The sequence below is a fragment of the Chlorocebus sabaeus genome, chromosome 8 (assembly GCF_047675955.1).
Source record: "Chlorocebus sabaeus isolate Y175 chromosome 8, mChlSab1.0.hap1, whole genome shotgun sequence".
In the NCBI taxonomy this organism is placed as follows: domain Eukaryota; kingdom Metazoa; phylum Chordata; class Mammalia; order Primates; family Cercopithecidae; genus Chlorocebus; species Chlorocebus sabaeus.
The window spans coordinates 100927006-100939283 of record NC_132911.1 but is presented as its reverse complement, the minus strand read 5'-3'; the positions used below and the strand labels follow the sequence as shown (position 1 = coordinate 100939283).

Genomic DNA, 12278 nt, shown 5'->3' with positions numbered 1-12278 from the left:
AGAAGCAAGATGGAGTCAACTAGGTCAGGTTTTTCTTACTGTTATAATTTTGCAAAGGCAGTTTCACAAGGACCTTAGAACACTAATTCCAGTAACTTCACTTATTCACGTGCTATTCCAGTGAAATATATTCTTTCCATCTTGTTTTCTTTTCAAATACCACCTTATTATTGTGGTTTTTATTTATTCCATGTTTGTTTAAAACGGTTATCACTTTCTTTGCTCTTAATTTCTGTCCAGCGGCCAGGGTTAGGTGGTTAGTGAGAACAATGAGCCAAACTGAAAGTAACAATCAAGCCTTAATCACTTACAGAGATAGTGTAAACAAGAGGCAAAAATAAGTACCAGTTTCCCAACATTCCATTTTTTTTCCCCAGGGAATGGCAGTAGGCAAGGGTCAGATGAATCGGTTCAGACAGGGAAAATCATCTCACTAACAAAGAGCCCTAACCAAATGACTCCTAACATTTTATGGTCCAGGGAACTGACAGAAGGGAGCAGGGGAAGTCTAGAACTAGAAAAGTACTGGGTCAGAGTGGATGAAAGTATCTTGGTCATAAGATAAGGAGGCCTTGAATGGAGGTGTTTGAGTGAGGAATGGGTGGCTGCCCTAGGGGGCCTGAGTCCTTGACTGCAACTCCTTCTGGAAAACGGTAACCCACTGGCAGAGCACTAAATCTGCTGTGGGGAGGTGTATTAGTCTGTTTTCATGCTGCTGATAAAGACGTACCCGAGACTGGGTAATGTATAAGGAAAAACAGGTTTAATACACTCACAGTTCCATATGGCTGGGGAGGCCTCACAGTCATGGCAGAAGGTAAAAGGCACATCTCACATGGTGGCAGACAAATGAGAGCTTGTGCAGGGAAGCTCCCCTTTATAAAACCATCAGATCTCATGAGACTTATTCACTATCATGAGAACAGTACAGGAAAGACCTGCCCCCATGACTCAGTTACCTCCCACTGGGTCCCTCCCACAACACACGGGAATTGAGGATGACATTTGGGTGGGGACACAATCAAACCACATCAAGAGGGCAGCTTTGTCCCAGTAGGCCTGCCAGGTAAAGCCTTTGTAATGCTTAAAGTCAGGCCTGGAAAGTCACACATAGATTTTGATTTGGCCTGGAGCCCATCTTTTCACTTCTTGTATGTGTCTGTTCTACAATCATTTAATTTTGCTTAGAGGACACTTTTTCTAATTTCCTTTAGTGAAGACCTGCTGGTAGTAAACTTGTTCACTTTTTTTTTTTTTTTTTGAGACAGAGTCTCACTCTGTTGCCCAGGCTGGAGTGCAGTGGCACAATCCTGGCTCACTGCAACCTCTGCCTCCCAGGTTCAAGTGATTCTCCTGCCTCAGCCCCCCAGTATCTGTGATTACAGGCATGCGCCACTATGCCTGGCTAATTTTTGTATTTTTTAAATAGAGACAGGGTTTTGCCATGTTGGCCTGGCTGGTCTCGAATTCCTGACCTCAGGTGATCCAACCGCCTCACCCTCCAAAGTGCTGGGATTACAGGCATGAGCCACCATACCTGGCCAACTCTTTCACTTTTTAGTCTGAAAAATATCTTTACTTTGTCCTTGTTTTCAAAAGATATTTTCCATGAGCACAGAGTTGTTAGGTTGATAATTGTTCTCTCTCAGCATGTGGAAGATCTTATTCCATTGTCTTCTGGCTTGCATTGTTGCTGTTAAGAAGTTAGCTAAAAGTCCAATTATTGCTTTTTTTAAGATAGTCCATCTCTTCTCTCTTACTTCAAAGAGCTTCTTGTCTCTTCTGGTCTGTAGTTTCTCTGAAATATGTCTTTTTGTTTATTCTGTTTGGGATTCACGGGGTTTCTTAATTTTGTGTATCTCATTATTTCTGGAAAATTTTGATTTATTATGTCTTCAGATAATTCTTTGTCCCATTTTCTTTTTTCTGAAACCCTGATTAAACACATTAGACAATATAACTCTATCCTTCATATTTCTTAATCTTTCATTTATATTTTCTATTCTTTGTCATTCTGTGCTAAATTCTCAGAAATTCCATCACTATTGTCTTGCAGTTTATGAACTCTCTCATTAAATTGGTTAAATTTGTCCCCTAATTTTAAACTTTCACTTAGTATAATTTATATTCCCTAAAGTTCTATTTGGTTCTTTCTACAGTATGCTTGATCATTTTTTTTTTTTAATGGTACCATGCTCTCTATTCTACTTTCAAACTCTTCTTTGACTTCCTTGAAATAATGGACATAGCTTAAATACTTTTAACCTAAAAATTCCAATATCAGAGGACACTATGGGTTAATTCTTTATATTTTTGTTTGTTCTCGCTCAGAATGCTATGATTTTCCCCCCTTTTGGTTGTGAGTTAATATTTTCTATAACTTTATAAGTGGGAATTTCTTCACACCCTCTACTTAGCTTTTACTCAATCATGGTAACTTTCCTGGTAGACCTGAGAGTTATTTTTGTTCACCACTGTATTGAGGTATAATATTTTGGGGTCTCATTTTTGTTGAAGTTCTATAGTATCCTTAATGTGGCAGAATCTGGAATTTGTCTACAATCTCCTGATCTCTGAATGGAATTTAAGTTTACCACGTTCTTTAAACTTTCTCAAAGAGAAAGCTTGTTCAATGTTCTATGTACCTCCAAATGACCAACAAACTTATTTAAAAATGCTCAACATCACTAACCATCAAGGAAATGCAAATTGAAACCACAGTGAAATACCACCTTACTCCAGTCAGAATGGCCATTATTATTATTTTTGAGACAGGGTCTTGCTGTCACCCAGGCTGGAATGCAGTGGCATGATCACAGGTCACTGCAACCTTGACCTCCTGGGCCAAGAGATCCTCCCACCTCAGCTTCCCAAGTCGCTGGGACCACAGATGCATGCCACCATGCCTGGCTAATTTATTCTTTATGTTTATTTTTTGTAAAAAAAAGATCTCACAATATTGTCCAGGCTGGTCTTGAACTCCTGAACTGAAGCAATCCTCCTGCCTTGCCTTCCAAAAGTTCTCGGATTATAGGCACGAGCTACCATGCCTGGCCCCAGAATGCCCATTATTATAAAGTCAAAAAACAACAGACATTGACTGAATGTGGTAAGAAGGGACTGCTTATACACTACTGGTGGGAATGTAAATTAGTACAACCTCTATGGAAAACAGTATAGAGATTTCCCAAAGAACCAAAAGTATATCTACCATTTTATCCAACAACCCCATTACTGGGTATCTACCCAAAGGAAAATAAGTCATCATATCAAAAGACACTGGCATGCATATGTTTATTGCAGCACAATTCACAGTTGAATAGGTATAGAACCAACCTAACTGCCCATCAGCTGATGAGTGGATGATGAAAATGTGGTATATATACACCGTGGAACACTGCTGAGTAAGCTACAAACAAGAATGAAATGTTTTTTGCAGCAACTTGGATGGAGCTGGAGGCCATTATTCTAAGTGAAGTAACTTAGGAATGGAAAACTGAATACTGTATATTTTCACTTATAAGTAGGAGCTAAGCTATGGGTATACAAAGGTATACAGAGTGGTATAATGGACATTGGAGACTCAGAAGCAGGGAGGGTAAGAGGGAGGTGAGGGATAAAAAACTACATATTGGATACAATGCACACTAGTTGGGTGAGGGGCACACTAAAATCTCAGGCATTACGACTATACAATTCATCTGTGTAACAAAAACCATTTGTACCTCAAAAGCTATTGGAATTAAAAAATATATATATTTTAAAGCTGAGCACAGTGGCTCATGCATGTAATCCCAGCACTTTGGGAGGCTGAGGCAGGCTGATCGCTTGAGTCCAGGAGTTCAAGACCAGCCTGGGCAATGTGGCGAAACCCTGTCTCTACAAACAAACTAAACAAAACACACACACACAAATTAGCACCCTTTAGTTCAACTACTCAGGAGACTGAAGTGGGAGGATCACCTGAGCCTGGGAGGTGGAGGTTGCAGTGAACCGAGATTGCACCACTGCACTCCAGCCTGGGCAACAGAGTTAGATACTGTCTCAAACAAAACAAAACAAAAACAACACACATGCATACACACATACGTGTATATATATATTTAAAAGTTTCAAAACCCTTAAAAAGCAAAAAATATTCTATGTATCTCTTGGTATATAGTCTTTTGATACTTAGTCTTTCTAATATTCTTGTTAATCAGTTCATTCATATATTTAATAAGGTGTTTCTCAAATATTATCTAGCATTTTTAGTCATCTTCAGTGTAAGGGCCAGTTAGAGTACTGGTGTGCTACTTCGTCAGAAACGAAAGATCCTACTCTGTTTCAATCATTTTATTATCATTAATACAATTGATGCTTTGTACTCTCCTTCTGAAAATCCAATTACACACATATTAGAACAACTTGATATTGTATCACAATTCTTGGATGATTCACTCTGGCATTTTTTTTTTTCTGGATGATTCACTCTGGCATTTTTTTTTCTTTACTCTTTCTTCTCTTTTTGGATAATTTCTATTGGCATATATTCAAGTCCACTGATGCTCTCTGCAGCCTTATGCAGTTGGCTGATGAGTCTGCCAAAAAAATTTTGTATCTCTGACATTGCATTTTTTAACGTATTTGACTCCACTTTATGGTTTCCAACTCTGCTGAAATTCCCCTTCTGTTCATGTGTGCAGTCCATTTTTCTTACTAGACCTTTAACATAATCATCATAGTTAGGTTAAACTCCTCTGATCATTCAGACTTCTAGGTCATCTCTTAGTCTTGTTCTCTTAATTGCTTTATCTCTTGACAGTAAGTTCATTTTTTTCTTGTTTTTCTTTTCTTTTGGTGTGTCTTGTAATTTTTTATTGAATATTGGATGTTGTGTGAGGAAAAATAGTAGAAATTGGCTCCAGAGAGGATGGGGATTACTGTGTTTCCTCTAGATGACTCTGTAAATATTATTGAGCCTCTCTGAGCTTCAATCATGTCATCAGCAAATTGTGAATAAGCACCAACTTCGTGGAAATGTTGTTTAAAATATACAAAACATAAATGCAAAATTGCATTGCTATTTATCTAGTGACAGACTCTAGTACTTATCTTTAATAAGGCAATTGAATTATATATTCTTGATTTTTTTCCCCAAATGATAATATCCTTTTTTCCTGCAAATTAAAAAATTCCGAAGTTCATTTTAAAAATTCACATAATATGAAAATATACAAATTAGAAAGTCAAATGCCTCCATATATTCAATTAAGATCATACTAAAATTGAGTAATCCTTCTACTCCTTCAGTAAATAATATAAACCATAATATTTTCATATTTAATGTTTATGTTCACAAATGAACACATAAAAATCAGAGATCTTCCAAAAATTTATTGTGTTTACTTTTACAGTGGAAACGATGTTTTTAAGAGGTGATATAAAGAAATGCCCCCGCTGTGATCCCTATCATATGTTGATTCTATGTGGTAGAAGGGAGGGGAGAATGATTCCTTTTTCTAGAATCAGAGAATTTGGAAAGTATCAAGAAAGATAATAACAGAAAACATGAAATAGAGTTGCGTTTTGAAGATGAATTAGATGAAATTGTTATGTGAAGAGGAGTTTTCCAAAGTTGCAGAGCCAGGATTCCTGGCCAGAAGCATGAAAATGTTTCTTTCTTCCTGTTTCTAGGACCTAGGCAGCATTTCCTCCATGTCTGCAACAACATAGGAAACAACAGCCCAAACAGCAGCAGCAACATTCATCTGCTTTGGATCCATGACAGTCATGGTGTCTCCGTGGGAGTGATGGAAGAAGAAATACTTGTATAAGTCATCAAGTAGACTGGCTCCTGCAGATAAAAGAGGAAGAATTCTTAGTGGAGTATTTTTGACAGACACTGCTGAATACACACCTCTCCCTCCTCACTTTTGCCTGCTCCTATTATACAGTCTGCAATAGCAAAATAATTACTTTTCCAGGCTCTCTTGCAGCAAGAAATGTCCATGTGTCACCATTCTGATGACTATAATGTGAGTACCCAGCTGTGGGTGAGTTCCAGAAAAATCTCTAACTTCGTTGATAAAGAGTTGGGAAAATACCCCTAATGCTGCATTAAAGGCAGATGAGAACTTTGGAGCTTCATGGGGCAAAAAACCCCTAAACTGAAAATGGCAGAGTGGAAGCAGGCTGCATTTAGAAAATATTGCTAACTCTCTCAACAAGCTCTGCACCGCCTTCTTCTGGATTTCCAGTGATATGAGGGAAAATAAACTTTTATTTGTATAAGTAACTGAGACAAATGCCTCATATTTATAAAAAGACAGTATCTTCTTTGTATCTGCATGTTTGCAAATCATGTACCTTCCTGGATACAAAAGAAAGTCAATACCCCTTTGTTCAAGTTTTCCTTCTCAAATCATCCATTTACTACCTAGAGTCATAATGTCCCCAGCAACCTCCAAGGGCACCAGCAGGAGTCTCTGCCCCACTTCAAAGCTTCCTTCTCATTCAAGTGCGAAGCCTTTTGCTAGTTTCAGTCATGGATCATAGCCTCAGGGAAACTTCACTGTCTCTTATATATCCTTGAAAACCTACTAGGCTCATCTTACGGATTCTAGTTGCAGTTCTTTAGCCTCTAGCTAGCTTGATTGGTTGGTTGACTGTTTTATTGTGAAATATACCGAACACACATAAGATTGTAGAGAACATCAATGTATATTATAAAGGGTGACAATAATAAGTATATATATATGTCCATAATTCAATTCAAGAATGATATTACTAGTATCTTGGAAACCCATTTATGACACCCCTGCCCATTGCGGATCTTTTCCTTCCTCCAGAGGTACCCACTAGCCTGTCTTGCCTCTTAATCACTCCTTTTCTACAGTTTTACCACTTCATACTTTACCAGATATATGTATTTGACTATATATAACAAATATACATGTACAGATAACACAGTTAATACTGCTTACTTTTGAACCATATCCTCCAGATATATTTCTTCAGCTTGCTTTTTCCATCCAAACATAGATAAGATTTATCTATGCTGTTGTGTATAGCTGTAGTATTTGCATGTTTTATGGCAGTACATTACCTCTTTGTATTTATTTATCCATTTTACCAACAATAGTCATTTAGGTTGTTTCCAGTTTTCTGTTACGTGTTGCTACCAACACTCTCAAGGCTTTGAATGTAGGAGTGGTTTGCTGGGCTATAGAGTATGTGTGTGTTCAATTTTACCATGCAATTCAAAAATGTTTTCCTTTTCAATTTACACTTATACTGTTAGTATATGAGTCATTCTCTTGCTTCACATAGTCTACAGCACTTGATATTGTCAAACTAATTTTTATAAATTTGGTGAGTGTGAAATGTTAGCTCATTCTCAGTTTTAAAAATGAGACTAATTGTGAGATTAAGTATGCTTTTACCTATGGATTTTTTGGTCATTTATGTGTGTTTTCTCTTTTGTGAAGTTCTTGTTCATGCATTTTGTCCATTTTTCAATGGATTTGTCTTTTTCTTATTGACTTATAAGAGTTCTTGGCATAATTTATACACTACTCTTCTGTTAGTAAGTTTGTATATATCATTTCCCAGTTTGTGGCTCATCTCTTTACCCTGTTTAGTGTGTGTTTTGATGAATAAGTGTTCTTACTTTCAACGTAGTTGGATTTATGAATCTTTTCCTGTAAGATTTGTACTGTTTATGTCTTAAGAAGTCCTTCCTTACCCTAATATTATAAAGATATTCTCTGATATTCCATTCTGAATTTTAAAAAGATTTTATTTTTGTTTTTAAGTTCTCCACCCACCCAGAATAGGAAATGATTTTTGTGTTGGGTGTGAGGTAGGATTCTATTTTCAGTTTTCCATTGTCTAGAAACATTTATTGATTAGTAGTACATCCTCTTTCCCCACTGATCTGTGGTACTGATGGTGCCATATTAAGTTTCCTTATATGTTTATTTTGGGGCTGTTTCAATGATCTATTTGTCTATTTCTGCAACAATGCCACACTATCTTAATTGCTATTACTTTAGAATCCTTGATATCCCTTAGGACAAATTCCCTCACTTTCTCTTCCTTCTTCTTCAGGAGTGTTTTGATTATTCAGAACCATTTGCTCTTTCAGATAAATTTTAGAATCATCTAAATATAATCCAAAAGTATTTTTGGATTTTGATCAGAATTGTGGTAATACCTATTTTAAACTGGGGGAAAACCTAACATCTTTTTATTAGAATATTGTGTTCTTATCCATGAAAATGGTGTGTTGATACATGTTTCTGTTTGTCTTCTGTAACGTCTTTAAAGTTTTATAACAGTTTTACATACCTTTTGTTAGTTTTCTTTCTTTGATGGCTTATATATTTTGTTGCTATTGTAAATTTTCATTTTGAAAAACCTACATTTTCTATTTGTGACTCTCCAGTTTTAGTATCAAGGATGTGTCTGATGCATAACATGGTTTTCCTTCTTTTTTATATACATTCTGGGATAGTTTGTGTAAGATTAGAATTATTTATTTCCTGGTTATTTTGTAGAACTTTTAACAAAGCCATCGAAGTCTGATGTTTTCTTTATGATAACAATTTTAACTGATTCAATTTCTTTCATGGTTATTGGGCTATTCAGGTTTTTTACTTATTCTTGAATTAACTATGGAAATTACATTTGTTTAGGAATTTGTGAGTTTTGCCCAAATGCTCAAAATAATTGGCATGAAGTTGTCAGTAACATCCTATTTTTAATTTTAGTTGATGTCTGCAGCACCTATAGTGATGCCCTCTTTTTCATTCTTGATGTTGATTATCAGTGTTTTCTCGGGTTTTTTTTTTTTTTTTAAATCTTGCTTGCAGTTTGTCAGTTTTATTACTATTTTGAAGAAAAAGAAAAGACGATGACTTTCATTTTTTGGATACTTTCTATTATTTAGTAGTTATTCTTCCATTGATTTCTGCTCCTAAGTTTATATTATGCTTATATTATTTTACTTCTCCTTTCTTTGAATTTACTTGCTTTTTTCCCCTAATTTTTGGAGTTAAACCCTCAGTTTATTACTCTGCAGACGTACTTTGTCTCTAGCATCTGCAGTAAGGCTATAATCTTCCCTTGATACTGCTTTAGCTGTATCTCACCAGTTCCCATTAGTAGTTTCATGACAATTCAGTTCTAAATATTTATTAATTTCTAGTTTGACTTTTTTCCTTGACTCATGAGTTAGAATGCATTTTTTAATTTTCAAAAGTATGAAGTTTTCTAAGTTATTTTTTCATTATTGATTTCTAATTTAACTGTTAGAGGACATTGACTGTATGATACAGATTCTTTGAATTTTGTTGATATTTGCTCTATAGCCTATTATATGATACATTTTTGTAAATGTTCCATATGTATTTGAAGAGAATGTGCTTTCAGTGCTCGTGTAAGTCCATTAGATCAAGCTTCTTAATTGTGTTCTTCAAACCTTTTAATTCCTTACTGATTTATTAGTATTCGACCCATCAGTTTTGAGAGAGATGGTGAAAATGTCCCTTTGTGATTTTGAATATATTGTAGTTCTAGTAATTTTTAAAATATATTTCAAAGTTATGTTGTTAGGGGTATACACATTTAAAATTAGGTATCCCTGGAAAATTGAAAATTCATCTGTAGCACTGTTTTTTGTTCTGAAAGTCTAGTTTTTCCTAATATTTAAGATAGACACACCTGCTTCTTTTTGCAGAGTATTACCCTGGTATGTCCTTTCCTATCGTTTTACTGGCAGCCTTTCTCTGTCTCATACTTTTAGGAGTTTCTCTTATGAATAGTTTAGAGTTGAATTTTTTTTGCTTCTATCTGTTTATTGTGTTTTCTAGGTTTCTTTTTCTTTCTTTTTTTCTTGCCTTCTTTTGGGTTGATTTTTTTCCCTCCTCTCATTCATTTTCTCCCCAACTCTATAGTTTGGAAGTTACATGCTTTATTTCAATTCTGGCAGTGGAAACCTTGGAAATTATAGGTTATATATTCATCTTAATAAGTCTAAAGTTAATCAATATCTTTTAAAGCACACTAGTGGCCCCAAGTTTTGTACTTGTCCTAGATGCACTCACTGCTCATTAAAACCCAATGCTCTAGGCAAACAGGGATTAGCAGACAAATGCCAGGCCCCAGGGTTTTCCTAGTTCTATAGATTTTTGTTATTTCTATTACTTCTCACCTCTGAGGAATTCTCTTATTTTGCCTCCTGCTAAGTCATGTATTATAAAAAGACATTATTATATCCAATAACTATATTAGGGAAGGGGAGGGATGTTTCTATGTGTTTCTGGTAACCACATTGCTAGGATTTCCCTCTTTGAATCCCCTACTTCCTGTCTTGTGGACTGGACACTGCTATTGTTCTTGAGTCCTCTATTGCCCCAGGATGCCATCTAGATTTTCTCCAAGCCCAACCCAAGTTCTTACAACTTTGTAGGAGAGTTTTCCCCTATCTACTCCCATAAACCCCTTGTTCTGGGGTGGAATACTTAGGATGTCAACAGACAGATATAGGCACAGGTTTCCAGATGAACAGAACATGCGAGCATCCCAGTTTGGTTGATATTGGGGGGTAACTTGGGCTAATTATTGGCAGATAAAGTTGGCAACCACCTGTGAAGGTCCTAAATGTAAGGTTGAAAATAGACTGAATGTAGTTCACAAATGTGGAGCCATGGTGGTCGGGGGATGAATAGGAAGGTAGGGTGACTAGAGCTGCACCTTAGGGAGATGCTCCCAAAAACTTGAAGGAGAAATTGTGTGAACAACCATGAACGTGAGTATACAGCTGGAGAAGAGGTCCAGTCTGGGGAGAAGTGAGAGGGACCAGGGCCAGGTGATGACATCTTGACCTCCAGAAGACACAGATAACCACACTTCCCAGCAGAAAAGCTCAAAGTCGCCCAGGCTGGAGTGCAGTGGCGCGATCTTGGCTCACTGCAAGCTCGGCCTCCCGGGACTACAGGCACCTGTCACCACACCCCCGGCTAGTTTTTTGTGTTTTTAGTAGAGACAGGGTTTCACCATGTTAGCCAGGATGGTCTCAATCTCCTGACCTCGTGATCTGCCCACCTTGGCCTCCCAAAGTGCTGGGATTACAGGCCAGAAGTCCATTTTAAAACCGGAAAATACTTTATGCCATGAACTCACAGCACACCCAGGGGAGACAAATCTGTATGTTTATTCTGGTAGTAGCTAGAAAGCATTTTAACAGAAACTGTGACATTTTAGAATTAGTTGAAGCTGGTGGGGAGTACATGCTCTCTGGACCCCACAGAGCATCAGGTGAATGTCAAATTCATGTACAAGGACAGAGTCAAAGCCTTCAAAGAAAAGAAGTCACTGAGGGTGAATGGAGGATGAATTAGGATTGTGGATGTCAGGAAACAGGAAGGGACATTTCATTCCAGCAGACAGAGCTTGGAACACTTGGGGCTGTTTCCTTCTAGTCAGAGCTTCTTAAAGACACTGCATGGTGGTTGACAGACAAAGGCTCCAAATTCCGTATTTCAAAAAGAGAGGCAAGAAATATTTGTCCATGCCCTCTTCAGAGCTCCAAAATTCTCAGACTGAAGGAATTTGGCTGCCTTCCTTTAGAACTAGTGACTTGAAGAAGGCATTTCCTCAGATATCATCTAAGTTCCCATGAACATTCTACAAAACTAAAACAACTCCAAAACGTCTTCTATCACTAGTGAGAATGCTGGTAACTGCAGGAGATACCAGGGTGGGCCCACCGGCTGGCTTGCAACTTTGTCTCTTTAGTTCCAAGGAGACATTTTATCAGTGACAGCTACTGATCTAAAAGAGGGGCACTGAGGGAGATCCTGCACTTCCATTTCTGAGAGCACCTGACATCGCAAGGTGGGTGGGTCGAGGGGAATGTTAACTATCCCCAGGGATAAATTGCACAGGATCTTCTGACAGGTATATGAGCTCTGAAGAGGGAGTCATAAAATGCATTTATGAAATAGAAAGCTGGTAGAAGGAGCCTGCTCTGAAGGCATATATTCTCCCCTGGAAACAAACTACAGCATTATTAGGGCAGTTTCACCATTAGGAAATTATTTCCAAGGGAGGTTTGGAGTTTAAGAATGTGAAGACATATCCTTCTGCATGTCAGCCAAGGAGCCGTTGCACCTAGGCAGGGAGATATAGCTGAGAGAATATGGGGTTTGGAGGCAGGTAGGGCTGGGTTCAAATTCAAATTCTTCTGCTTAAAAACTGGGTGACTTTGAAAGAATGATGTAAAGCCATTCAAC

General features: G+C 37.4%; 2 protein-coding genes across 5 annotated transcripts in view; one reads left to right on the top strand and one right to left on the bottom strand.

Moving 5' to 3' along the window:
• TSPYL5 (TSPY like 5) overlaps positions 1–12278 on the top strand; it is a 321910-nt gene that overhangs the window by 121298 nt on the left and 188334 nt on the right. The window lies entirely within an intron of this gene.
• Positions 5357–12278, bottom strand: part of CPQ (carboxypeptidase Q) — a 509668-nt gene continuing 502746 nt past the window's right edge. For both annotated transcript variants that reach the window (XM_073018231.1, XM_008001157.3), the window contains one exon: positions 5357–5836. In XM_073018231.1, coding sequence (XP_072874332.1) covers positions 5673–5836 — 164 coding nt within the window. In that variant the 3' untranslated portion in view covers positions 5357–5672. The remainder of the gene's footprint in view (positions 5837–12278) is intronic.